The sequence below is a fragment of the Malus domestica genome, chromosome 04 (genome assembly GCF_042453785.1).
Source record: "Malus domestica chromosome 04, GDT2T_hap1".
NCBI lineage: Eukaryota > Viridiplantae > Streptophyta > Magnoliopsida > Rosales > Rosaceae > Malus > Malus domestica.
In genome coordinates, this window is record NC_091664.1 from 906,777 (window position 1) to 933,903 (window position 27,127).

A 27,127-nucleotide genomic window follows, 5' to 3' on the forward strand; every position below is an offset into this window, starting at 1 on the left:
GGTTGATCTCAAATCTTTACTGGCATGGGCGGCTAAATCATTTCCCTACCAATGTCCAATTAGGTTTTAAGTAAATCTCTTTACTTTGAGAATTAAAGAATATAATTTTGGTCCAATATATTTCGAATTTATGGAGTCTAATCAATAAAAAAAAGTCAGATGAAAACCTTCCTTTAACAAACAAGTAAATGCAATTTTATGCTTCACTTACCATGAAAAGTAATGCAGTTTGGAAAAAACATGCCAACTTAAGCTACTAATTCAAGGGATAATTTAAACCTAAAACATAGAAAGAGTCGGTCCTACTTGGTCACAGAGACTCAGTTTTCTTCATTAGCTATCGATGATTTCTGTCTAAGTTAGATTACTAACTAAGCTTTCTTTTTCGCCACCTGATTCGTCATCCATCCATACTCAATACTCTCTCTTCAGGCTTGCTCAGATGAATGCCTTCACCCGCAAGGCACGAAATCCAGGTCCATCCTTTTGCAGTCATATCAATCCATCATCAGAATCACTTTTCTGTTTTGCTAGAACTACTCTCATTACTCTCATCCGATGTTTGTGCTGAGCCTCCGGCCTCAGTTTCTTCAATCTTTGCATCTGATTCCACGTTACTTGCATCTGCTTCGGGCAACCGCTGTTGTAGTGGCACTGCATCACTAACCACTTGACCAGTCTTCAACCTCTCCCGGTAATCCTCCATTTCTATTCTGTATCGCTCTTTATCTTTAACTGCTTTCTCCTGATACACCTACACATTGCAAAACTGAAGTTATTTATAACTCAAATTGGATGATTTGAATTCTTATACTAAATGAATAGTCCTTACTGATTTTTCCGCCTCCTTCAATTTATTCCAGAGCTCACCAATCATTCTACTTATCTCTCTATCCTTCCCCGGATGGAGTGGTTTCAGCCTTGCATGCTGCTCCGCAAAGAAAAAGTTGTAGCCACTTCTGTTAGGTTTCGGATGAGCAGGATCCCTCCTTTTTATCTCAGATTTCTTTCTTCTGCGCCGACGCTGCTGGACGCCAGGTGTAGCTGAAACACTGTCATTTCTGTTAACCAATGCGCCAAAGTTCTGTGGGACTGGTGGAACTTCCTGTGCTGGATTCCGTGGAGACTGATAAAGTACACCTCTAAGCTTCGTTGAGCCTCTGATGACAGTAACAAGATATCCGTTTTCGAATTTCCCATCAATAACCCCTGTCACAGTATCTTCTGATGATGCTGTTGTCCTGGCTGCAACAGGAAATGATACAGAAGAACTGTAATTTCGCTCTCTACTAAGTTCGTTAGAAAAAAAGCAATGAAAAGGAGCGACTAAGCTCGAAATGTGAAAAAAGAAGAAACCTCCAGGCATTTCTGAATTTATCGGTGTTTGTTGATGCACAGAAGGAGATTCAGCTGATTTCCGTTTAGCTCCTCCCCTTGGAGATGGAAGGGCTGTCACTGAAGGGCTGCGCGAACTTTCTGCAAAATAATTGTTGCGTTAGGAAACTTCAAGGTACCAAATTCTTTTACTCGTATGAGGTCTAAATGTTCTATGAGCACACCAGAAGCGAGAGGATCCCATGCTAGAGCTTTAAAATAGTAAATTTGTTCGTAGTGGAGAAGCAACGAATGATAATATTTCCGCAGCACAAATGAAGCATTTGTAGCTGTAGATGGAAAGTTGAACACCGCAGTAACTTCCTTCCATCTTCTATCTCTAATAATCTGCAAAATCCAATTTGATTAGAAAATCAGTAGATGATATAGTACGCATTTTCAGCGAACAAGATGAATAATTGTTACGTGGGTTCGTGTGTGTGTTTCTGTAAACACAATGTTACATGCTTCCTCTGTATGAGCACATTTTTACGGACTGACTAAAATGACCGAGTCAGATACAAAAAAAGATCAACAAACAACCGCATACAGATAAACATATATTAAGGGCCTCGTATGGAAGTGATTTGGGAGGGCCAGAATTACTTCTTCGAAGAAGCAAATGAGAGCTGCTTCTCCATACAACTACTGAATAAATCACTTAAAGTGATTTCATGCGACAGGTATGGGGAAGCACCTCTCATGTGCTTCTAGCCCTCCCAGAATCAATTCCAAAGAGGCCCAAAATGCACACTATTTCACTACGGCCAAATTATTTTATAAGAAAAATAGTTGAAAACCAAAACAAGCTTAAAATTCACACAAGTACCCGATAAATCATAAAACAGAACCTTGATCCTTCAATGATTTACCAGATTAGTTAAACGTAGTTTTTTCTTACCTTCTCAAGACCGCCACGGGAAGTTACCTCCACGAAGAGCTTATGCAAGTCTAGCTCTTTTCCTCCTATAATAGGGATCCTACAATCACAACACAGAAAATGTCAGCACCAGGACAGGTACTACAGAATTATAAGGCAGTTACAGTAGAAAATCGACAACACGAAGCTACTACAAATCTACAAGACAAACAGAGTCCAATGCAAGTCAGCCTTGCCTAAAACTAAACCCTACTCATCCTCTCCATGAAAACCACACTAAAGGGTAGTGATGAGCCTCCAGAGTTCTAAATGCAAATAAGAAAACCGGGGTTTTTCCATGCCGAAACTGAATTGATGCTTGCCAAAAATGAACTCCTGAGCGGATGACTATTAAGTTTTTAACTGTTACATCATAAAATTGCGAAAGAGCTTGAACTGTCCAGTGGAATAGAATGTATTCTGAACCACTTCCATACAGTCATCTTCACATTATGCTCATGCAGCACAATTCTTGGGTAAGAAAAGCGCTGTATATAGAAAACATCGATGACAAACCACAAAATTGGCGCAGATGTGTGCCATATCCGACATCCTATACCGCGTGAGTAATCATAAAATTGGCTAGTACATGAAGAATGAATTATTTCAAGGAATCATGATAAGCAAAATTATGCCCTAAAACCAGTGTCACCATGAACATGCATGTAGAGAATTTCTGAAAGACAAGAGTAGTACCATATCTAAGAGTTGGATAAAGTTACTTTTCAGTGAGCAGTTAGGAAAACTTTTCGTTTAACCTTCAAGTTTGCAAGATGGAAGCATGCTCACATTACCAAAAAATCCAATTACTTGATCAATAGCGATTTTGAGAAAAGATGAGATCTTGATCCTTAAACTTTACATATTAATTGGAATTAGCAAAACAAAAAAAAAAATGACAAGTTGAAGGGAGAGGATAAAAAATTCAAAAGATAAAATCATACATACATAAACTTGGTTCCCATGGAAGCATGGAGCTTTTCCAAAGTAGACATGAAGAGCTTAGGGTTGGATGCAACTTCCTCAAGTTTAGCAAGTGGTGCTGGGTACTTAATCAAGTGAGACTGAGAGGAGGAAGTCGTGTCTTTCATGGGAAGTGGGCTCTTGCTTGAAGTGGCACAAGATGGTGATGCCATTTCCACATCCAAATCCCCCTTCCTTGTTCGACCATTAACCACCCACACACCACTCTTTACTTGTTCTTCACTGCATATTATAGCATCATAAATACAAGTGAGTAAAATCGAAAACACAAGGGAACTGTCATTGACGCTGCAAAACATACACTATTATTTAGCGAAAAAATAACATAAAAAACAAGTGCAAAATAATTATTTTGTAATGCTAATTATAATTTTTAATGAAAAGTTTATGTATGTTGAAAAAGTTAACTGAGAAAAGAGAAGAGTGAGTTGAAGATGAACCAATGAGCAATAGTTGTAGGTGGAAACTATCTGCATGAAAAATGCAGGAAGGAAATCATGGAACACATCATGAATATGGCCGAAGAGACTCCCAGACAAATGAGTGAAATGCCAAAAGTGCACAGGAATAAGACAAAACCGAAGGGAAATGTGAAAAAAGCAGAAGTTCTTTTTCTTTTACTAAAAGTTAAAAACAAAAGAAACCCAAGAGAAAAAAAATATGCATGTCCTGATTGCAGCAGAGAAACTAAAATGACAGACAGAGAACGTTTGAAGTCTCATCCGAACTTAGTTTTTTACGCATTATATAATTTGTAAACTTGGTGCGATGACAAGTGTCTTCGTCCATGAGTGGTAGGTCTCGGGTTCGAGACTTGGGAGCAGCCTCTCCATAAATGGGGGTAAGGTTAGCCGACATTCACCTTTTTCAGACCCTGCGTAAAGCGGAAACTTTATGCACTAGGTACGACCTTTATATAATTTGTTAACTTGATCTACTAAATTAATTTACCTATAATATGACTCAAGTAAACAAAAAACTTAATGAACACTTTGATGGTAACTTTTCAAATCAATCACTTAAACGATATGTACTGAGATTAACAAGATATATTATACTATTAAATTAAGAGGTTATATTAACAGTTTACTCAGAATATAGAATAGAAATGGAGAGATGGCTCAAAGCCCAAGACATAAACAAAGCTGTCACAGCCATAAATTCCAGCATGAGAGTACCAAGGAGGGAGGAAGATGCAAGCAACATAAAAAAATGCTCAGACCTTTCAAACATACACAGGCTAAAAAGCAGAAACCCTTTTTAGGCTATGGCAATAAAGACTCAGATGACACAAACAAAACTCTCTCTCTCTCTCTCTCTCTCTCTCTAAAACCAGGCTGACAAGCCTATTAGGCTGTTACAGCCTATATTGCCTTGCCTGACATTCCAAAGATTTGCATGATATCCACATCAAATGGCTATCTGCATTTACAATGCCCGATGTATTTTTCCATCACCTTTCTGCAATTTCTCACGCATTTCAAAAGAAAAATGGAAGATTTAGAAAATACCCCAATACCAATACCATGTCGGGTTTTGGATTTGAGAAGTGCCCAAGTGTGCCCATCAATTAAAAAAATGATTATCCCCAATCTCCAGTCTCCAATAACCCAATTCAAATCTTTGTTCCACTTTCCTGGATGACACAGTAAGATAAATATGAAAACCATTAATTACCTAGTATTTTAATTATTTTTTTCTGTGTGGTCTATGCTTTATAATCCTTTGGAGGATTAATGGGGGATCAGAATAATATATGTTTGAGGAGTATACAATGCAAACAACCCAGATGAAGAAATGACAGACATTAAAAACATACACCATTTTTTCACATAAATAAATGAAAGAAAAAACATATGAAATAAAAACTTACCAACAGTTGAAGGAGAAGGGGGAGAATTTGAGCATGCAAAAAATGAAATGACTGACATTAAGGATGAAAAGCTTATTTGGGTATTATAATTTATAACCAACCAAAGGGAGGTTATTATTATTTTTCCCTTTCAAAATCCTTTTTTTTTGTGGGTATTTTCTTTCATTTGGGTGGTGACAATTTCAAACAACCCTCTAATAGTAAACTATAAAACTTGCTAAGTGACAACTCTGTCCTCATGTAGCTTTGATACATGCCAAAATTTGAAGGGTAGTGTTGGTATTATGCTAGAGTTTATTAGGAAGTAGTCTTCTGTATTCTCCAAAATAAAGGGTGGATCATGAGTGCTCAAATCAATAAACCATATAAACAAAAGGAGAAAAATGAAAAATTAGCTTAAGAAAAATGAAAAGTTCGCATGTTAATTAACAAATAAAATAAATTTAAAATATAAAATGTTGTTAATTAAGAAAGTGGGTGAAAGAAGGTGTCATGGGATTGGCAAAACGTGTCCTATTGACTTTCCGGTTGAAACGGCACCATCTCTAATGTGTTAAATAAAAAAAAACCAAAGGATAAGAATAAGGAAAATAAACAAAAAGATGAATGCTAAAGAGACTATTAAAGTGAATATCTTTCTTATCTCATGTTTAAGCGTTTAAGATTTTTGATACCTTATATTTTTTATACAATATTTTATAATGTTAACATATTAATTAATGTTAATTGTAACGTAACAGAGATTCTATAAAAAATCACACTTTAAAAAAATAATACGGGGTTGGGGAGGAGAGAGATAAAGCGATATGGGTGCCGTAACACTAGCTTCTTGGTATTTAATTTGGCATTTAATCAGTTTAGAATAATTCCCACCATCCTCTTTCTTTTTCTTCAATATATTTACTCCTTATTTTTAGCATGTTTAATGCGCATTTGAATACTATCACCAACCAAATTTACCAAAACCTTATCACAAATTAAATGGTTACTTGAAGTCGAAGATTGTGTGTGGTGGAAGTTAACATAGCCTGGGGTTAGGGTTTGCATGATTTTCTTTAGGGTGGCCAAAATGGTAGGGCACTTGAATATGGTTAGTACTATTTCTAGTATTAGGATATGGACCTTTTCAATTTGTTTAGAATGGAAGAGCGATCTATATGGTTTATTTTTGGGCATGGGGAAGTTTGTTATAACTTCTTAGATCTAGGGTTTATTTGAGAAGTACTTTTAAATGACTTAAAATGCTTTTGGAGAAAATGTTTTTAAAATCAATCCTTAATAAAAATGCAAGGTAATCATAAAAAAACACTTGAAGTGTTTCATGCAAAAAGTATATAATTGGTGCTTTCAGTCATTCAAAAGGATTTTCCAAACAAACCACTAGTATGGTTAACATTGCATTGAGGTAGAAAACTATGAACGAAGGTTGGAAAGGAGGATTTACTTTTGTATGTTAAGAAAGAGATCATCTATGTATCTTTATTCATTAGTTTTCAAGATTTGGTTTCTCTTCTCCCAAGTCACCAAGAATAAGAAGTAGAATCATTTGAATTATTTTATTAAAATATGAGTATTTAAATGATTTTAATATTCATATGAAAAATAAATTTTTTTTCTTTCTAAAATCCTTAATCTAATATCTAAACATAAAAAACCAGATCAACCAGTAATCCTAAGTTTCTCCGATTCCTTAATTTTCTCACTTTTGTTAAATAAACATGTCATACATTTGTTCCCAAGGAAATTCTTCAAAGGTTGAACTTGAATCCAATCAAACCCAGCCCAAGTTTTAAACCCATATGGGTGGGTTATCTGGATCCGGTATTGGCTCTTTTGAATCATACTATTCTAGTATGTGGTTATAGATTCTTTGACTCAATTGAGATCCATGTTGTTATATAGCATAATATAATCCCTTTTTTTTGTTGTACAAGTTGAGAGCATAAATGAATAAAGCTTGCCCTTTTGTTAATTAACTAATATAAAGTTATTACATAATTTTTAATATTACATAAATTGGCTTCTAGGATATAATTCGAACATTCCCAACAACGATATTTGAGGATAAATTCTCCTGTATAGACCATATTCGAAAATGATACATCAAGGGAGACCATACAAACTACATTGCGTCCAAGTTCTTCTTCTCTCATCAACAACAAGAGCATTAGAAGATCGACATAAAGTGAATTTGTTCCCATGACAACCTCGATGATCTCTTCACCAAGTCATTACCGAAATCCAGTTTTCTAAAGCTTGTTCGAGGAATTAGAATGCGTATACTGCCTGAATTACGCCGCTTGCAGTCTAATTAAGAAGTTTTGTTAAACTCAGGGTGAGTATCTAGTAGATACCTAGTTGACCTTGATGTAATTTTTTCCCTTAATTCATGAGTTGCTTGTCCGATCGGGGTTTTGCTAAGCTGACAAGATTTTTACAAGGCACTTATCATAGGTTGGTCATACCTTGATTTGAGTGTTAGCCGCTTGTTTTCTTCAAGCTTCAACTTTGCACTTCTCACCATTTTAGGCTTTGTTTCGCTTTTGGTTTTACCATTTTAGATTTTCTTCAAAACTTCAACTTTTCTACTTCCGCTCTCTAAATTTTCTTTCAATAAAATATTGTCTATTTTATTTGTCGAAATTAAATATTTAGTTTATAATCTTTAATAAATATACCAAAACATCTCCGACCTAATTGTATTTTTCGATATGTTTTAAGACCAAATCACGTTGATGTCAAGTTCGATATTAGCACATCTATGTTAATGACAAGTTCGATATTAACAGACCTATGTTATTGACAAGTTTGATATTGGCAGACATTGTGTGTGACTTGGAGTTGGGACAAAACCTCCCAACCTCCTAAAATCATTAACCATATATAGGCAACACCACCATTTTGCACGGTAGTTCCTTTCTTTGGAGATTTATATGGCTTGTTTTATTGGAAAAAGTGGGCAACTCCAAATTCGGAACTTCATCAAAGCATTGTCCTTCTAACTTCACGAGTCTTCCTTTCTTCAAAGTATTGTCCTTCAACATCGGCAAACCTCCGAATCTGCACGGTAGCTACTTTATATGGCTCTGCGTTACCTCTTCGCGACTGTTAACCAACCATACTCACCTGATGCTGAAGCCCAACAACGACTTCTGGGCACCATTCGATCACGATACTCTGCTCCGCACTTGCTCGCTCCTTCATGGATCACCATCTTCTTCTGCACCACCGCCATGTGGTGGCACTAGCATTTACATGGGTGCCCACAAGGATGACTGGATCATCACACTCGCCCAGTTTGCAGTAGACCAGCACAATCACAAAGAGATTCCTTTTATCCTTTTCCCACTTAAAATTCACCATTTTTATGGCAGTTTAATGTGTTTTGTTCAAAACCAACCTCATAATATATCATAAACTCCCCAGAATTATAAAATTTCAAAGGAAAAAACTTGGTTGCTTCATTATTTCTGTACTTCTCTGTGTAGAACAATGTATCCCACTATTTTCTTCTTTTTGTTTGGATGGTTTTATCGGTTATTGGTGGTGGTGCTAAATGTAAAATTTGGTGTATGGTTGGTAGTTCATAAATCTCATTTGATATGGAAATTCTATAGTTTCTGTCCTTTTCTTTTATATTCTGCATAATGTTGTTTATGGGGTATTTTTTTTGTTTTTGTTGTTGTGTGTGTTTCTGTAGAGCAAGTGTGGATGCAAATTTCTTCCTCCTCGATCTTGGACGATTTTACACCTACAAAACAATTAACACCTTAGGTTAAGGCCAAGAGCCTCACGCGCCCACGATGAATGGGGGGCTTTGGCCGAAGAACCTCCGATGCCAAAGTTAGAATTTAGAGAGAAAGAGTGTTTAGAGAATTTTGAGATTTTTGCCAAAGTGTTGGAATTAGCTTTTTGGTGAGAATGGGAGTATATTTATAGGGATAGGAGGTGGCTAGGGTTTTTAGGTTTAATTTAGGTTTAATTAGCCAATTTATTTGGCTATTAAACATAAGATGAATGTTTTGGTGGTTTTTGAATTTATTGGGTAATAAAAAGGAAGAAATGGTGAAAAGGGTAGAAAAAAGTGATGGATTAGGTTTTGAAATGGGGATAGCCGGCCATGTGGTGTTTTAGGGTTGAATTGGATGTATTTTGTAGTTATTTGGATATAATGAATGGTTTAATTGACAATTAATGGGTTAATTAGGCAATAAACCCATTAATTAGCCAATTAACATAATTTAAAAGGAATGTGTTTGGGAATTACCTTGTAGAAAGGATTTGATGAGATGGACTTTGAATTGTTACCTATTTTGGGCACTTCTGTCTTGGTTGAAAGAGGGTTGCCCGCTGCTTGCGCGTAGGAACCTCGTTGTACTGCAAGGGTATTTTTGTCATTTTTGTCCAAAAATCCACGTGTCGCCCTGTGAATATTTTTGGCTCCACAAATGCCCCCACACCTGTTGGGCTGCTTGCAGAAAAGGGCAGCAGGTGTAGAGATCTTCTTGCTTTAGGAAACTTAGGACTGCTTCCTATTTTGATGTAGATTCTCTCTTTAATAGAAAATTAGATCCTTCTAGGAAAGGGAAATAAATTTCTCTCAAAGCCTATTTAAGTCCACCTTAAGTGGGTTATTAAATCAACTTTGGAGAGCGATTTATTCTACCCTACAAGAGAGAGATAGCTTAGAGGATATTTGTTCCCCCTCCTCTAGCAATCTTCTACATCTTGCCCGTGCAAATGACCATCTTTCGTTGCTTTCTTCGTCTTCTTCGTGCCGCACCAATGTAAGAAAAATTTAATTTTTCTTGCCTTATTCTTGGATAGTGCTATTGCGGGGTAGCCGTCGGGGTGGTGCGGCACGTCGGCTGGCAGGGGCCAAGAGCTAGCTCGGCATGAGCTGAGGAGTCGTCGTGGCAGGGACCACTGCTTGGGCAGCTTGGCTTGGCTTGAGCCAAGGGCAGCTTGTGCAGCTGGGGTCGAGGATTGCGGCGCTAGGGCACAGTGTTAGGCGAGCCGCATGGCTCATGTCCTTTGGGCTCTTAGACCTGACTCGGGCCAGGCTGGCGATTGAGAGAAATAAGGAGATTGCGGGTCTCATGGGCTGCTGGAATGTTGGGCATGCAGGCCTTCTGCCTGCTGGAATGCTGGGTTGAGCTCCCCTGCTGAGTACCATGAATGTCGTTGGCTGCTTAGTCTTCTTTGCTGAAAGAAATGTGGGCTGCTCCAGAAAGATGAGGTAAAGAGGATCAAGGCGAATGCATTGGCTCGTCTGATCGCTGTCGTGGAGCTTACTATGAATGAAGATGGAAAGAAGAGATCTTCCCCGCCTGCTCATGAGATGCCTAGTTAAGAAAAAACTGAAGACTTCTTCTGCTGCTCATGAGGGTCCGCTTGCTACCGAGAGGTATGTGATTGACATGACTTCTTCTAATGGGAAGAAAAATAAGGCTGCTAGATCTGAGCATGTGGCGTCTTCCATGTTGAGAATGGCTAGTACAATTGTGGATAAGATTGCTCAGCGTAAAGGTTTTATCATGCCCCAGTGCCGAAGTCTGTACCAGGACGTTCTTTGGGAGCCAAGTCCGGTTCACCTTTGTAGAGACTTGCTATTATGAAGAGTGGTAAGGTGGACTCTGCTGCTAAAGTGGCACCAAAGCCTGCTCTCTTTGCTGCTGAGATTGATTCGCCTCAGATTCAAGATCTTAAGCTTGCAATTTCTGAGCTTCGTTTCGCTGCTTATGCTAAGAAGGGAGTGGATGAGCTACAGCGCGTCTGTGTTAGTCTGCTTAAGAAGAATGAGCAGCTGAAGGGTGAGAATGATGAGCTTGAGGTTTTAAGACCTTCTCTATTTCTCCGAAAGACTTGCTTGCTTTTACTTTTAAGGCTTCCATTGGTGAAGTAGTTGGAGAAGTTAGTGCCCAGACTGGGGCAGCCAGGGGTGAAGCGTCGGATGATGCCGCTGCTAAGAGCGTTACGGCTGTTGAAGGTGTGGCGACCGAGTAGTCGTGGGATGTCCAAGCTGCTGTAGTGTAGTATTTTAGGTAGCCTTTAGGATTTTCTTTGTTTTTCCTTGTAGCTTTTGTTTTGCTTGAACTCCTTCGGCCTTTGCTAGTTGTTTATAAACATGTTTTCCTTTGTTTTTCTTCATCTTCACTTCTTTTGTTCATGCCCTAACCTTTAGACTTGATAGACCAGTGGCAGGCATGCTACTTTTTTATAAGCAGACAAACTCGCGTAGCCTATGCAGCCGTAGGTGTTGGTGTAGAACTTTGCAAAGTTGTTAGCCATAGGGTTGGCAGCCGGATGCCTTACTTACAGAAGCAGACAAGTCCGCGTAACCACTAGGCTGTTAACCTTGACTTTCTTCAATTCCGTAGGTTGCGTAGCAAGTATCACAACACTTTAGGACTTGGTGTAGGTTGTTCCGCGCTTGGCAGAGGTGAAGCTTATCGACTACGTAGCATGTCGGCAGTGAATAAAACTTCGTATATGCGCGCTAGCTTGTTTAACCTTTCACAAGAATGTGCGGTTGTATAAGTCTAGTACGGCTTCACTGCTCGAAGGGCAAGCCGTAGGCAGTCTTCCGGAATCCGTAGGCTACCTTAGTGCACTCGGTAGCAGCTTTAGGATTCCAGGGCAGCCGTCCATCGGATGTACTGCGTAATGTGCCCTCTCCGTCTCTAGGGCCCGGTTCCCCACGGATTAGGCCAAGAGACCCAAAATCCTTCAGTTAGCTAAGCCTTGAAAAAGACCATTGCGGCTACTTCTAGGAATCCCGGCGCAAGCCATCGTGCATCTAGTTATACTAGGGCAGCCAGGCTCATCCACGTCTGGATATTCGGAGTGTAAAGTTTATCCTCCCGTCTTGGAGAGCTGACCCATATGGGTGTCGGAGAATTGGTTTACCCTCTCGCACTAGAGAGCATGGTTGGTCCCTCGGGGGGCGCAATTCCTGCGATGAGTCCCTAAGAAGGGCGCAGTCTTCTTTTGAAGTGCAGGAGTGATTAGTTGTTGTAAGCATGCAGCCAAGCCAAGTTGTGATTACTTCTAAATTCCTCATTGAAAAACGAGTGAAACGAACGAGAACTTTAGCTGTAAGGTAGGAACTGCATAACAACTGGATAGTCCTCAGCTTGTGAGGTGGTGCCCGTCGAGCTTATTGAGTCTTCGGGTTTTGATGTAGCGGGAGGTCACACATGGTACTTCTTCAGATTGTAGGCCATCCATTTCTTTTCAATCTTTTTGCCGCTTCATGGTGGTGAGGGTGTAATTACTCTTGCCCCCTACTCTGCTGATCTTGTACGGACCTTCCCATATGGGATCCATCTTTTTGGAGCCTTCTTTGCCGGCAGTGATGAAGGCTTTTCTGCGTCGTCGACATGCAAATGCCAGAAGTCTCCATCGGGTGGAGTAGGCGCAGCTAGAGTGTGCTCGGCTACTTCTGAGGCATCGTTGGGCCGCTCTGTTGCGTCACCTAGGCTCGGCGTGAAGACGCAGTAGGGAGCTGTGGAGATGGGGCCATGTCATACGCAACAGGAGATGCTCAACTACCGGTATTGGGCCACTCTAGAGTTGAATCATTGAGCAAGGGTCGGCTAGGGCCGTGTGATGCGCAGCAAGAAATGGTACTCAACTGCCGGTACATGTTGCTCCTATGTAGAATCTTTTAGGGTGACGAGGACAAAACTTGCTTTCGAGTGTGTCCTTCCAGTGTTGCGTTCGTCAGAAAACTTTACATCCGCCAGGGTCTACGCCTTTATCGTCGCGCGTCTGGATTGGGCAGAATAGTACGTCATTAGGATGATTGCATGCGTTTGAAAGTAAAACTTGTGCTTCTGGGTTGCAACAACTATCACCAAAGTTAGCTTTTGAATTTTTAATAACATCGATGAAAGCTTTTGAACTGTAGAATACAGGTAACTGTGGAATACAGGTAGTCGGGCCCCCATCTCTTTTCGCATGATGGTAGAGCTTATTGCTACTTTAGATACCGTCAAACATGTGAATAAGTCTTCCGCTGCTTCTAGGGAGGTGATGTCGGGTACTTCTTCAAGTCCTTGAATGTGCATTGGCGAGCCTCATCCCAAAGTGCATACTTCTCTGCCAAAGTAAAAGAGTCTGCCAGAGTTAGATCTTCTTTCATGATCAATTTTCCTAATAGCGGGTGGTCTGCTGGAAGTCCTTTTTGGAAGGCTGCTCTAGCTATCGAGTCGTTGCATCCGACTATTTTTGCCTTCTCTACTTTGAACCTCCTCACATAGTCGCGAAGTGACTCCTTTGGGTTCTTCTTGACGTTGAACAAATGATCAGATTCTTTTTTATCGAGCGATAGGATGAATATTCTTTGGTGAAAACCAAAGAAAGTTCGTAGAAATTCCGGATGGATTGTGGCGGCAGGGTGTAGAACCAATCTTGCGCCTCGCCTTGTAGAGTGGTGGCGAATATCTTGCACATAAGCTCATCGTTGTTTCGATAAAGGATCATTGCGCTTCGGTAGCGCTTTAAGTGTCTCTCCGGGTCTTCATCCCCTTTGAAAGATGTGAAATGTGGCATGCTGAACTCTCGTGGAGGCTCTACCTGCTCGATCTCGTCCGTGAAGGGTGACCTGCTTATGTTGGTCATGTTCCGTCGTAGTGCCTCGTCGGTGACCTCGTTACGTTGGAAATCAAGCAATCGCTTGGTCAATAGTCTCTCTACTTCTTCCTGAATTTGCCTTTGTTGGGGTAGCGGAGCTCTCGGCTGCCCCCAGCCATGACTTGCTGGTCTAGGCTGCTCTTCCATGTGTTTGGCTCGTCTACGCTGCAGATGCAGTGCATGTGGTGCATTCCTAGCAGGCGAGCGAGTTCTTCGCAGGCTGCTGGTTGAACTTGAGCTGGATTGAGTGACTGCTTCTCTCCGTCCGTCGTGCTGCCTACTCTGATGTGAGGTGGATGATGCTTCTTGTGGGCTTAGCCGCGAATGAACACTTTGTCCGGAAGGTTGCTCATGTTGACTATCGGAGTGTGACCCCAACCGTGAATGTATGCTCATCCGTGGGCCTAGTCGAGAGTACACGCTCCTCCGCGCGCTAAGACGGGAGTATACGCTATCTCGGGGGCCCAATCGGGAATGTACACTGCCTGAACGTTTGGCTCGTGGCTGGTCGAATGGCTGCTTGCCGGGACGCTGCTGGAAAGGTTCGTCTGCCCTTGTCCTACTTCGGGATACCTCGTCCGGGGCACGTTGGATCCCGATGCGTTGCAAAAGTTGATTCACCAAAGTTGTCTGTTGTGCAAGGGCGCTCGTCAACTCTATGACTTGTCGAGACAAGTGTTGTTCGCCATTTGGATTGGAAGAGCTTGGAAGGAATGCGCCTCATTGGGCAGTGGAAATGTGGTAGACTCCGGGCGCGAGATTTGAATTGGGAAATGTCAAATCCGCGAAAAAATATGGTGAGAATGCCCCCGGCTCGATGGTAGGTCCGGATGGTTGAGATAGTCTTGGGCCGACTTGGGCTGCTTGGAAAGCCACGGGAGCAGGCTGGGCCGTGAGAGTAGGCTGCTCGAAAGAAGCAGGCTGGACCACGGGAGTGGGTTGCTCGTCGGGAGCAGGCTGGGTCACGAGAGCAGGCTGCTTGGCAGGAGCAGGCTGGGCCACGGGAGTGGGCTGCTTGGCAGGAGCAGGCTGGGCCACCGGAGTGGGCTGCTCGACGAAAGCAGGCTGGGCCACCGGAGTGGGTTGCTCGTCGGGAGCAGGCTGGGTCACGAGAGCAGGCTGCTTGGCAGGAGCAGGTTGGGCCGTGAGAGTGGGTTGCTCGTCGGGAGCAGGCTGGGTCACGAGAGCAGGCTGCTTGGCAGGAGCAGGCTGGGCCATGGGAGTGGGCTGCTTGGCAGGAACCGGCTGGGCCACCGGAGTGGGCTGCTCGACGAAAGCAGGCTGGGCCACGGGAGTGGGCTGCTCGTCGGGAGCAGGCTGGGTCACGAGAGCAGGCTGCTCGGCAGGAGTAGGTTAGGCCGTGAGAGTGGGTTGCTTGACGGGAGCAGGCTGGATCACGGAAGCAGGCTGCTCAATGCGCGGTGCATGTGAATGCGAGGCTTGGGCTTGGGTCCATGTAAACTTGGATGGCACGGCTTGGATCGTGGTCTTGGTACCGTGAGCCTTGGATGGCACGGCTCGGGCCGTGGTGAAGGCTCCATGGACCTCGCCACGAGTGGCTACCGAAGTAGCCACCGCGGTGGTTCCCATGGTGGCCGTGGTGAAGGCACCATGGACCTCGCCGTGGGTGGCTACCGAGGTAGCCACCGCGGTGGTTCCCATGGTGGAAACTCGTGGTGGTGATGCCGCTCCCCTTATTGTTGCATTTTGCCTCACGGATCTCCGGGCCGTGGTGAAGGCTCCATGGACCTCGCCACGAGTGGCTACCGAAGTAGCCACGAGTGGCTACCGAAGTAGCCACGAATGGCTACCGAAGTAGCCACCGCGGTGGTTCCCATGGTGGCCGTGGTAAAGGCACCATGGACCTCGCCGCGGGTGGCTACCGAGGTAGCCACCACGGTGGTTCCCATGGTGGAAGCTCGTGATGATGATGCCGCTCCCCTTATTGTCGCATTTAGCCTCACGGATCTCCGCAATCCCATTTCTTGAACATTAGAATTTTCACTTGTGGAATTTTCTAAATTTCTAGCCATTATATTTTGCTTATACGTTTTATCAAAGAACCTTTGCAAGTAAAAAATTCTAATAATAAGAACGTATGAAAAATATTCAAATGGACTAGAAAATAAAGAAAAAAAAACCTTTTTGTGCGAGAGTCTTCTACGAGTATGGATTTCAACTCTCAATGAAAGCACCAATTTGTGGATGCAAATTTCTTCCTCCTCGATCTTGGACGATTTTGCACCTACAAAACAATTAACACCTTAGGTTAAGGCCAAGAGCCTCACGCGCCCACGATGAATGGGGGGGGGCTTTGGCCGAAGAACCTCCGATGCCAAAGTTAGAATTTAGAGAGAAAGAGTGTTTAGAGAATTTTGAGATTTTTGCCAAAGTGTTGGAATTAGCTTTTTGGTGAGAATGAGAGTATATTTATAGGGATAGGAGGTGGCTAGGGTTTTTAGGTTTAATTTAGGTTTAATTAGCCAATTTATTTGGCTATTAAACATAAGATGAATGTTTTGGTGGTTTTTGAATTTATTGGGTAATAAAAAGGAAGAAATGGTGAAAAGGGTAGAAAAAAGTGATGGATTAGGTTTTGAAATGGGGATAGCCGGCCATGTGGTGTTTTAGGGTTGAATTGGATGTATTTTGTAGTTATTTGGATATAATAGATGGTTTAATTGACAATTAATGGGTTAATTAGGCAATAAACCCATTAATTAGCCAATTAACATAATTTAAAAGGAATGTGTTTGGGAATTACCTTGTAGAAAGGATTTGATGAGATGGACTTTGAATTGTTACCTATTTTGGGCACTTCTGTCTTGGTTGAAAGAGGGTTGCCCGCTGCTTGCGCGTAGGAACCTCGTTGTACTGCAAGGGTATTTTTGTCATTTTTGTCCAAAAATCCACGTGTCGCCCTGTGAATATTTTTGGCTCCACAGCAAGCATCTTCGATATGTGAGGGTGGTGCGGGCAAGCCACACTACGGTTTCTAGCCTATTGTACCATATTACACTGGAGGCCTAAAATTTACCATGCAGTTGTTTGGTTGCAAATATTAAAGAACTTCATGGAGTTGCTTGTGTGGAACCCTGTTAACGATCGCTTGTCGGTTCTTGGTGTTAAGTGTGGTGAGTACATTCAAGTCCAATGATTTCTAACACATATTCTCTTTTAGTTTTGGGTACTAGAGTTGTACTTCAAGTTTATCCTTTGTCTTTCACCTGATTTAGGATTTTTGAGCTTTACTCAACTTTTCGTATACTGCATTTGCATGTTTTCCCAGAAACTTAGGAAAAGAAAACAATCTAAGTTTTGATTTCAATCGCTATGAACAAAAGAGGGAAGCGATGAAAAGAAATCAACTTGATCAAATTCTCAATTGGCCGTTGTAGGTAATGTGATAAGTACGTAGTCAAAAGATTGGGTCACTTCTACCCCATTTTGCTCTGTCAACTGTCTAATTACTTGTTTGAGCCAGCCATTGAACGAAGTAAGCGTGCATCCATACTTGAAAATGTCAATGTCTCTGTTAATCCTCTATGACTATGTTCCCCAATGCCCTTTCTGAAATAGGACACCTGAACATTTTTTACATTGTATTATCATTTGTATACAATTACAGTAGTGAGAGTTTCGTTCTGTTTGTGCTTCAAAAGTATATTGGATGAGTGTAGCATTGTTCAGGTACCTCCGGCGGACAGATTATTTTGCATACGCTGAGAAGCAAACAGACATTAACCTGACAGTGCTCGAATTGAAACTCCATAAGCCATGACACCTATTACTGTTAGGTAATGAAACTAATCAATTTGACTCAAGCCCTTAAGCTTTGGGATCTATGCTTGTATACTTAGGATCACATAAAAAGCTTAGTGCTGCAGGTTAATTGCGATCTTTGACTTATATTCTGGACCATAAGAAATTGAGAGGGTTCGTTGTGCAACAGGCCGGCAATAGATCTCTTTGGTCTTTACTTTATCCCTCAATTTCAAGATTTTACTCCTGATGGTTTATATATGTTCTTCTTTGTGAAATTGGTTTTGGATTGACAGAGACTTTGTGAACGTTTTATTTGTTTAATGCAGGTGATTTGAAATTGCATGAAGCTGTTATGTTTGACATGAATCATGTAAAACGAGATAGCTTCCTAATCAGAGCACCTATAGGTGTTTGGTTCACATGTCCACATACAATACAATGCTCAAAAAATTCTTATCAGTTTAATTCTTATCCGATCACATTCCATATTTTCCAGTACTCTTTGGAAGCAAGATAATTAAAATTCTCAAAACATTGCATACTTCCTAGTCCACTCCTTGGCCGTTTCGACAAACTTCTTTTTGTCTTTCCGGAAGAGCAGGCAGGGTGGATTGAGGGGATCCACTGGGTTTGGATCATCGAGAAGTGAGCATATGGAGAGCAGGAGGCTCTCAATGTTCTGCACTGGATTCCATTTATCCTCTTCTAAAATGTCGACGTAAATAGTCCCGTCCTCGCCGTTAATATTTGGATGATAAACCTGCAAAGAACAAGTTCTGTATGTAAATCATATGAACTCAGCATATATAGGATTACATAGAAACAGGAAAGATTTGGTTTAAAGAGGGAATTACAGGAAAGGTTGTGTTCTTCAAGCGTTGAGGTGTTGATATGTTTCCATAACAAAGAAAAAAAAAGTAAAACCCGTCCAAATAATAATACAGTATTGGAGTAAATCTTGTATTTAGTTTGCTAAGAGGTTGAAATACAAGAATTTGGACATGCACAAGTAATAATGACTATTTAAAAGGACCAGCTGGTGGCTTGGCCAAGGCAGTACACATACGTAACTATAAGCTTAATGAGAGCTGCTTGTTTAGCATGTGCATAAGGGATTTAGATCATAAGAGTTTATATTTGACAATAATTGTAGGTTATTAAGGAATGTATAAAGACTAAAGTATAAGCTTAAAGAAGTCCCGGTGCTATTGGTGTTAACCATTTTGATATGGATGCGTTGGATTTTAGCGATAAGGATTATCAAAACTAATGAATTTGATAAGGATTACATGATGGGAAGTATCCTTATCAAAGACCAATGTTTATATTATAAATAAAGGGTCCTTGCTCTCTCACAAATACACACAAACAGAAAGATCAAGCCCCATCGACTGATAGTGCATACAAACTGTGTTGAGAGGAGAAGAACCTAAGATTTCTGCAACAATGGCTTCGCAAGGTTAGTGGTTAAACTAATATGTTGAGCTATTCATTTCCACTATATATTTAAACTTCTATTTGGTATCAGAGCCTTTCACATATGTCTTTAACCGTATGTCGAAAGCATGAGGAACAAAAATTTTATGCAGATTACAGACTGGCTATGGATTAACAAGAATGGTTTGGTGTGTATGAATTAAAGCTTTTCACACACTGAAATCGTGCCTTAATCCTGCCGTCAAAACTTGCATTTAATATTGATAACTGATTGATGATTATCTAAAGAAATTGTTCCTCACGTTCTGATGGCATAAAATTCATACATTTTGCTTGAATAACAACCATGTTATCTAAATCACAAAGACTTGTTAATATGGCTACAGAATATTCAACTTTGATTATGAAAGTGTTATGATTAAAGTTCATCGTTCACAGCCTTCTTCAATCTAAAGAGTTGAAGGCTGACATATTGTATGGTTTTTGGGTATAAAGATTAATCACGCATGTTATGTGATTCAGTGATGAACTCTAGCTCCATGAATCTCAACACGGTGAATCCACTACTGGAATGAACTACAAAAAGTGGAAGCAAGACTTGGAGATTGTGTTGGACTTGAGAACACATTCTTCAAGTCTTGCTTCCACTTTTTGTAGTTCATTCCAGTAAGTGGTTCCACCGTGTTGAGACTCATGGAGCTAGGGATCACCAAATCACATAACATGTGATTAATTTTTATACCCAAAAACCAATATGTCATAGCCTTCAACTCTTTGGATTGAAGAAGGATGTGAACGATGAACTTTAATCATAGTACTTTCATAATCAATGTTGAACGATGAACTTTAATCATAATACTTTCATATCAAGGTTGTTATTCAAGCAAAATGTCTGAATAAATATTATGCCATTTAATAGTAACCACATTGATTAGAGAAAATGCATTTTCCGTACGTATGTGAATTCAAACTCATGTTTAAACTTAATTAAGATAGAATATCGCTTGTATCAAAACACTTACTACACCTGACCCATAAAACACCTAATAAGGAGAACAAAGAGTCTAATTTTCTCATTGGTGATGTTTTTCATTACTCATAAACAACTAGATGACCATGTTTAATTTCAGTTAATCACATGCATCTTCCAAGTTAAACAAATTTACAACTTTAATTTTAAGGAACAAGGGATAGTTGAATTACACAATGGGTTGCTGGTGTTGAACTGGTCATTCATGAGAGTCGAATCTAAGATCATTCACTTTTAAGTGAAGAAAAACATCACTAAACACTACAGTAATATTTAGTGACACCTACAACTTTAATTAATTGATTTGGAAACTAGACAGATAAGATGTGTATACGTACCTTGGTTAGGAATTTGATGGTGGGAGGTTTGTTAGGATATTGTGGTGGCAAATCAATGGAGAGAAAGAAGACACCTTGCTCATAAGGAGAATCTGGTGGCCCCATGATCATACCTTGCCATTTGTAAGGGTCATCTTCATTCACTGGTCCATAACTGCAGTGACTCGGGAAGTCTACTTTCCTCAACCCTTCTCTTTCGTACATCCAGTGCTTTTTAGGTTTCCTGTCTTCTAAAACAATTTGTACTACTTTAATCAATCAATTAATCATAGCCTCATAGAAACGCTAAATTTTTGGAGCAACCGATTGTATATCTCCTCTTTCAATATCTCATATCAAGAGACGGTTATTTTTCTCACTTACATGATGTAAAAAATAGAAAGACATGATATACAACTAGTTACACGATATAATTCTTCATAGAAACTACAAAATATGCAAATCATAAGAGAAGGTATGTTTGAGAAAACAGAAAAAGGAAGAGGATAAGATATATACCGAAAGACCAGTCTGCCATGTTTGAAGATCAACAGCGCCAGGGAAGGAGAATCTGAGGAATTATGTTGAAGCTTTGAGAAGGAATGGAGAATCAGAAAGTAGCGAACATTTATAGAATAAAGGAATTTTTATATGTTTATTTATTTATAATTATATACTTTTTCCTACGTTCACAGAAAAGGGGTAGTCTTTTCTTGTAAATTAACTTCAACCGCGTCAAGTTCTTTCTCAATCCATACTGGAACTAACGATGTAATGCAAGAGAAATGTTTGCGCAATTTCCTTCTCTATTTCCGTAGGAAGGAAGAGTATGGACCCACTTTTGATTTATTTTTTGCTAATAAAGAATGATAGAGCAAGAAAAATAAAATCTTAATTTATTCACCAAAAAAAATAATCTACATACTTTACTCACGCAACACATTGATAGGGGTTTTTTTTGTTTTTTTGTTTTTGTTGACAAATGAAATGTTCTACACTAACTTCATCTAAATACCGGAAGAGAGATTTAAACTTATGTGTAATGTGTGAAAACACACTGTTCTAACTAACTTGACTAAACTCAAATCTGCGATATAAAAGAGACTAAACTCAACATAATAATCAGACGCATACCATGGTCCGCCAAATCTTCACTCTCTAGCTCTTGTCACTACTTCAACTACTGTGCGTATGGAAGAATAGCTAAAAGGTTCTGCTCTTGGTCTCAAATCGAGGCGGCACAGTAATCAATTGTATCGTAATTGTTTGTACTGGAAGACGATTTGCCGGACCTAGGAGTTCTGATAAAAACTTGCAAAATAGAAACAAGATCCGACGAGGTAATGAGCTCTGGTGTGATGTTAACAAAAAATAATGTAATGTAATGATCCGAACCGTCAATTAAAGTGTCTCTGCAGAGATCATCCATGAAAAAGTGTAGCCAAGTCGAAAATGGGTTACCCCACATTGGGATTGAAGTGGCCCAAGTACTGAACATCCTTCTATTAGGTCATCTCTAATTGAAAGGTCCAGAGGACCAAAAATAGCCCGAAAATCGATTCCAACGGAGGATCAGGCTAAAGGGCTCGTGGATCCTACTGGACAAAAAAAGTCCAACCAGCTGTCCATCTTCAGCCAGCTAGCCAGTTTTTTTTTTTTTTTTTTGTTCTTTTTCATTTGCCCAACCCTTTTTGTTTTTTGTTTTTTTTGTTCTTTTCCATTTGCTCATCCCACTTTAGGGTGCAAGGCTTAGGTTTATTTTTTTTTTGTCCCAGCCCATTTTTTGTTTTTTATGCCCAACCTACTTTTTTTTTTTTATTTCTAATTTCTTCCTACACCATTTTTCACATATTTTTCACCATTCCATACTATCTTACCTCATTTTATTTCAATGGTTCACAATCTATACTATAACACTTTGGCCCTCGGTTGGAGACGGTTTTTTGTGACAAGGCTAAAACAAGCCCTATGGCCCTCGGTTGGAGACGGTTTTTTGTGACAGGGCTAAAACAAACCCTATGGCCCTCGGTTGGAGATGATAAGAAATATGGCCCTACACTGTTCATTAAAATATTAATTTATTAGAAAACCAGATGGCTAAAACGAGTCCTCTAGCTAGCCTTCAGTTGGAGATGACCTTACAGTTTCCTCTAACCTTAGGTGAGGGCCCATCAAGCCCCTTCCACAATTCTAATTTTGGCAACAATACTATTAAAAAACATAATTACTTCTCTTTCCATTTTGTTTGTAATCCGGACTAATAAGTAGTAGTTCGACTTTTTATTTACTATATTGACAAATAAGAAGAAAAATAGTATTTTTACAATTTAATTGTGACTGTTTATTTTTCGTACTACTAAATAATATGATCTATTGAATAAACAATTATTCTTTGTAATATTGTTGACCCTGAAAACTACCAAGCCTATGTGGCGCGTAGGCCGAGTAATCTATGAGCTAACTACGTCCTTTGGGTTGAATGCGGGGCGTGCCAACTTGTCGGCCGAGCTCGGCCGATGAGTAAAATATGTTAATGTTGCGTTGGGTGCACGGCTGACTTCTACGTCTTGTGATTGCGGCCGAAGAAGGATCACGTCTCAGCCTCTTGGGTTCTCAAACCTGAAGACAAGGCTACTATTCTTACGAAGTTCACAAATTGTCGTCATCGGATTCGGTCACTGTGATGATATTCGTCAGAGTAAACTCACGCCGAATCGACACCAAAGTGTAAGGGCATAAATACTCAAAGCGGATATAAGTCTTAATAGTAAATGTGGTTCGGCCGTCGAAGTGCCGAACTCTAAATCCCACTTGAGAGTATCCAATCATAAAATAACTCGGCGTGCTATGTGCCGAGCCCAATAAATTGTAACACCTCACTTCGCCGAGAAGGCTGATGAGATGACCTCGACCAACAAGGATTCGGAAATCCTTCTCGATCGAGACTTGGATAGATAACCAGTCGCCCTCGACGCAGTGCTGTTTATGCCGACTGAAGATGCTGCGAGATCGGCTTGTTCTACGGCGACAGTGTTGTTTATTCCAACTGAAGATATCACCGATTGCCTTCACAGTGTTGTTTATCCAAACTGAAGGTGTGTCGGCGAAAAGAGAAAAGAAAAATCTCAAGTTTGTTGAGAGAATTTGCATAGGGCAGTTGTGTGTTGAATTGGATAGGGCTTATTTTGATGTCTCCCCTTCCTATTTATAGCAGCCAACCTGTATTGAATCCCATTCACTCCCGGATTAGAACTCCTTCTCATAATCCAACTTTATCTCGACCAATCCTATTCCTACTAGGATTTTGAACACCACTCATTATCAAACTGTGTTCAATCTCAGCATCCTAATCCCGTCGAGACTCCCTCTTATAACAGGATTCGTCAACATTCCACTTTCCGATAGGATATGGCCCACTTCGACCGTGCAGCCCATAGGCTGAATATCTTTTAATGACACCTGTTTACAACTTCTAGGCCGAGGATGAATCTATACTTGGCATATCCCACACTGGGCCGAAAAAGATCTAACTCGGCCCAAAACAATATTTTTTGGGCCTAAACATTGCCCCATCACTTCTGAGGTCGTCGATCCATACTCCTTAGTTCGAGCTTCAACCTTGAAGATGTGAAATCAACTATCGGGAACTACCACCATGCGTACTTATGAGATGTGATCCCACAATCTCGATTTTCAAACTGTCCTGCCGCGTGTCAACCCCCTGGTTACCCTAGCAGTCTTTAATCATGATCCTTGAAACCATGCGACCGCCGAAACGTCTTTCTTGCATTAAAACCGCCGTAACACGCCATCGTGCGTCCTTAATCTGTGAAAATCTCGATCTTCTCGCCTTGATTTTATGATCATGTACAATGATTAGTATATCTCCCGCTTGATTTTACCCTTGATTTTGAAAACCAACCGTTTAGCCTTCCGTTCCCAAATGCTTATAAATACCTGGATTTCTTCCATTCATACCTTACGCTCTCTCAAGCCTTTGAAATTTTCTTGTCGTTCTATTTTTTTTAGAACCTTAAAAAACCCAGGGATTCCGACATTTTCCTCTTAGAAATTTCTAACCATTCTTCAATGGCCTCATTTGTCTCACAACTTTGTTCTGAGTGCGACAAGTGCAAGGATTTCATCGATCAACATGCTATCAAGACTCTGCGTTTCGAAGGCGAATCAAACACTACTTACCAAGTTCTGGGCCCATTCTTCAAGGATACGGTGCCGTCATCCATCACCGACCTGTTAAAAAAATACTGTTTGGTAGATTTGCTGCAAGGATTTGATTGGTCGAAATGGTGCCAAACAAAACCCTAAGGATCCTGGCCTTCACCTAATGCAAACTGGGTGGCATGGGTCGTTCGAATGGAAAGGTTTTTCGGCAAAGAGTGGAAAACTCTTGGTATTTACGACGCTATCAAGTTCTCGACTATGGAGATTACAATGGATAAAGAGCTCCTCATGGCAGCTCTTAGCCTCTGGTGCTTGGCCACCAACACCTTGGTCATTCCATATGGTCCTATGACTCCTACCATCCTCGACATCTTGGCTATCATTGGGACTTTTCCTTCCGGCATCCCGGTCGACGCTACCTTTATTGGATGCCCCTCTAACCTTGACCTCAAGGCGTTGTTCGACGATCGAGCCGTCGAGACGTTGAGCCAGGAAGGTCAAGAGCCTTCAAAAGTCGATGTTTAGAAATTGCACAAGAATTTTCTGAACTACAACACCCTTATCCTTCATTTTGCTGGTCGAGAATAGACGAACCTTCGGAAGGGGGAACATGAGGCCTTCCTGTTCTACTGGTATAACAAATTCATTTGTTGAACCAAGTCAAATAAATGCTTGGTCGAGAACATGCTGGTAGCGGAAGCCCTGGCTAGTGGCCATTCTCTAGCACTCAGCCCCGCCATCATCGCCAACCTTATTCGTTGCTTGGCCGAGACGACCCTCAACAAGATCGACCCGCACCAGAATAAACCCCTATGGGTGTTCCAACTCTGGCTGTAGGTTTATTTCTCCACGCTTCAGCCAGAAGTTTCCGACCTCCAGTCTACTGTAGTGCTCGACCTTCAATTGGCCTCTCGACCAGTGCCCCCTCACCGAGCCGAAAAAGTCTTCAAACATCTCTTCGGCCTGAATGTCATTTCTGATGGCGAATTTTTGATATTTCGTCGTCAAGAATATCCTTGCTCCACTAGGCTTCTCACATCGACTTGGAGTGACAGTGGAATGCCGCTTTTCGTAAATACTGGGGGTCATTCGTGTTAACTCGCAACCTTCCCCTTGGTTGTGATGCTCATCGGGCGAGTTGGGAAGTCTATCACCCCCACTTTGCCACCCGGCAGCTCGGTTACCTCTAAGGTTGCCCATTGCCCTTACTTTCTTCTCGCTCCCTTCTGACCCGATGGCGTGTCTCTGGTTGTTTAGAAAGGTAGTGTAGAGATGCTGAGAAAGAATTTTAGGAACAATGTAGGAAATTTGGTCTTCGACCAAATTCTCCTAAATTTCTCGGCACTGATATCTTCGGCGACTGGTGGGAGGAATATACGCACGGCTTTTTTGGCACTTTGGTCGAGGAAGTAGTTAACAAAATTTTTGGTGACCAGCCTAAGAAACCATCCGCCCTTCAATCTAAAGAGGCGCCCCAAGGGATACCCTTGTTTCTACCTATATATATATATATATATATATTTTTTTTTAGACATTTGGGTAATTCTACTAACGGGACTTCACTTTCTTAAGTGGTCGGGTACTAAAACAGACGGATGTGGTCACCCCAGTAGTGGTTAAGAAAAAATTAGCCCCTTCCTCCAAGACGGCCACCGTAAAAATCCTACCGAGCAAACGACTTCACCCGGTTACTGAGACGACAGGTAAAACTCCCCATCCTCCGAAACACGTCAAGAAATTGGCGAAAAATGAAGCTTGGGAGATTCATGTCATCTCCAGCCACACCACTGGGACGACCGTCCCGAGTGCTTATTCTCCCGCTCCTGTTGCTCAGACTTCAGCGGATAATTGGCATTCTCCGGCCGGCCCGACAACCCAAGCTCAACCAACACCTGAGGTCCCCGGGGTAGTGGTTGAGCCGGTTGCTGCACCCTTGGTTGACTTGCCTGCATCTCCAAGGTCAACGGGAGTACCCGTTCTAGGGGGAATGACTCATTCGATTGGAAATGATATCTCCAGGAATCCGAAGCATTCGATGGTCATCTTAGAAGAGGTATGATTACACTGTCACATCCTTTTGCTTGTTAAGTATCAAACAATTATTAACACTCCTGTTCTAGGATGATGGGAGTGATGAGACTCCGCTGGCGAGTCACTTTCGACCAATCCAAGCTCATTCCGTTGATCCTTCCCCGTGGTTGAGGCAGCCAATCAAGATGATCCTTTGGCGATCGATCGCGGAAAGAGGCCTATGGTCGAGCCTGAGGCGACGTCAGAAACCCCACTTCACCCTCAGGACCAAGACCTCGGCATCCCTCCTCAAGAAGTGACCTCGACTTTTGTAAGGCTCAATTACTTTCTTTTGTCAATTTTTTTTATAACATGTCTGAACCGAGAAAATATTAAATGTCAGGTGCCCACCCATTCTTTTTATCAAAAATTCTACGCGCCGAATGGTGTTATCTATATTTTTTGCCGCCTCAGTGGCCGTCGAACGTAGATAACCTCCATCGGCCGCATGAACTGAGAAGTAGTCTAAGACATTGTGCTCAGCCATTAAGATCTTTAGGTTCGAGCAACGAACTCGAAGACATGGTCAAAGTCTCATC

At 41.2% G+C, this 27,127-nt stretch overlaps 2 protein-coding genes and 1 long non-coding RNA gene across 7 annotated transcripts; 1 reads left to right on the plus strand and 2 right to left on the minus strand.

Moving 5' to 3' along the window:
- Positions 1–145: 145 nt before the first annotated feature.
- On the minus strand, positions 146–5,272 carry LOC103443483 (high mobility group B protein 15). 4 transcript variants are annotated; one of them, XM_070819816.1, is made up of 8 exons: positions 5,151–5,240; positions 4,803–4,913; positions 3,242–3,499; positions 2,276–2,354; positions 1,560–1,722; positions 1,357–1,476; positions 833–1,245; positions 146–754 (listed from the first exon to the last, which is right to left on the minus strand). In XM_070819816.1, exons 3-8 carry the CDS (start codon positions 3,427–3,429, stop codon positions 515–517), a joined length of 1,203 nt encoding a protein of 400 aa, XP_070675917.1. In that variant the 5' UTR covers positions 3,430–3,499; positions 4,803–4,913; positions 5,151–5,240; the 3' UTR covers positions 146–514. The 4 variants fall into 4 exon arrangements, with proteins under 4 accessions (XP_070675917.1, XP_017189714.1, XP_008380565.2 ...); XM_017334225.3 differs by having other exon boundaries at positions 4,789–4,913; XM_008382343.4 differs by lacking the exon at positions 4,803–4,913 and having other exon boundaries at positions 5,151–5,272.
- An 11,464-nt stretch (positions 5,273–16,736) lies between these two features.
- Positions 16,737–17,827, plus strand: LOC114824306 (uncharacterized). The gene is made up of 2 exons (XR_003772477.2): positions 16,737–16,921; positions 17,478–17,827. It is a non-coding gene; the product is annotated as an uncharacterized lncRNA (long non-coding RNA).
- A 164-nt stretch (positions 17,828–17,991) lies between these two features.
- On the minus strand, positions 17,992–21,097 carry LOC108171842 (ubiquitin-conjugating enzyme E2 4-like). 2 transcript variants are annotated; one of them, XM_029100766.2, is made up of 3 exons: positions 20,856–21,097; positions 20,358–20,587; positions 17,992–18,312 (listed from the first exon to the last, which is right to left on the minus strand). In XM_029100766.2, exons 1-3 carry the CDS (start codon positions 20,872–20,874, stop codon positions 18,079–18,081), a joined length of 483 nt encoding a protein of 160 aa, XP_028956599.1. In that variant the 5' UTR covers positions 20,875–21,097; the 3' UTR covers positions 17,992–18,078. The 2 variants fall into 2 exon arrangements, with proteins under 2 accessions (XP_028956599.1, XP_028956600.1); XM_029100767.2 differs by having other exon boundaries at positions 20,358–20,584; positions 20,856–21,048.
- Between the last annotated feature and the right edge of the window lie 6,030 nt (positions 21,098–27,127).

Bases quoted from the DNA above. Each gene is read 5' to 3' on its own strand.
- LOC103443483 (XM_070819815.1), bottom strand. From the start codon at position 3,753: ATGCAGATAGTTTCCACCTACAACTATTGCTCATTGGTTCATCTTCAA. The intron at 2,355-3,241 runs GTATGTATGATT...TTGTGATTGTAG, and splicing joins TCCATGGGAACCAAGTTTAT to GATCCCTATTATAGGAGGAA. The intron at 1,246-1,356 runs GTTTCTTCTTTT...TTCCTGTTGCAG, and splicing joins AAATTCAGAAATGCCTGGAG to CCAGGACAACAGCATCATCA.
- LOC108171842 (XM_029100766.2), bottom strand. The intron at 18,313-20,357 runs GTACGTATACAC...TGTTCTTTGCAG, and splicing joins CCATCAAATTCCTAACCAAG to GTTTATCATCCAAATATTAA.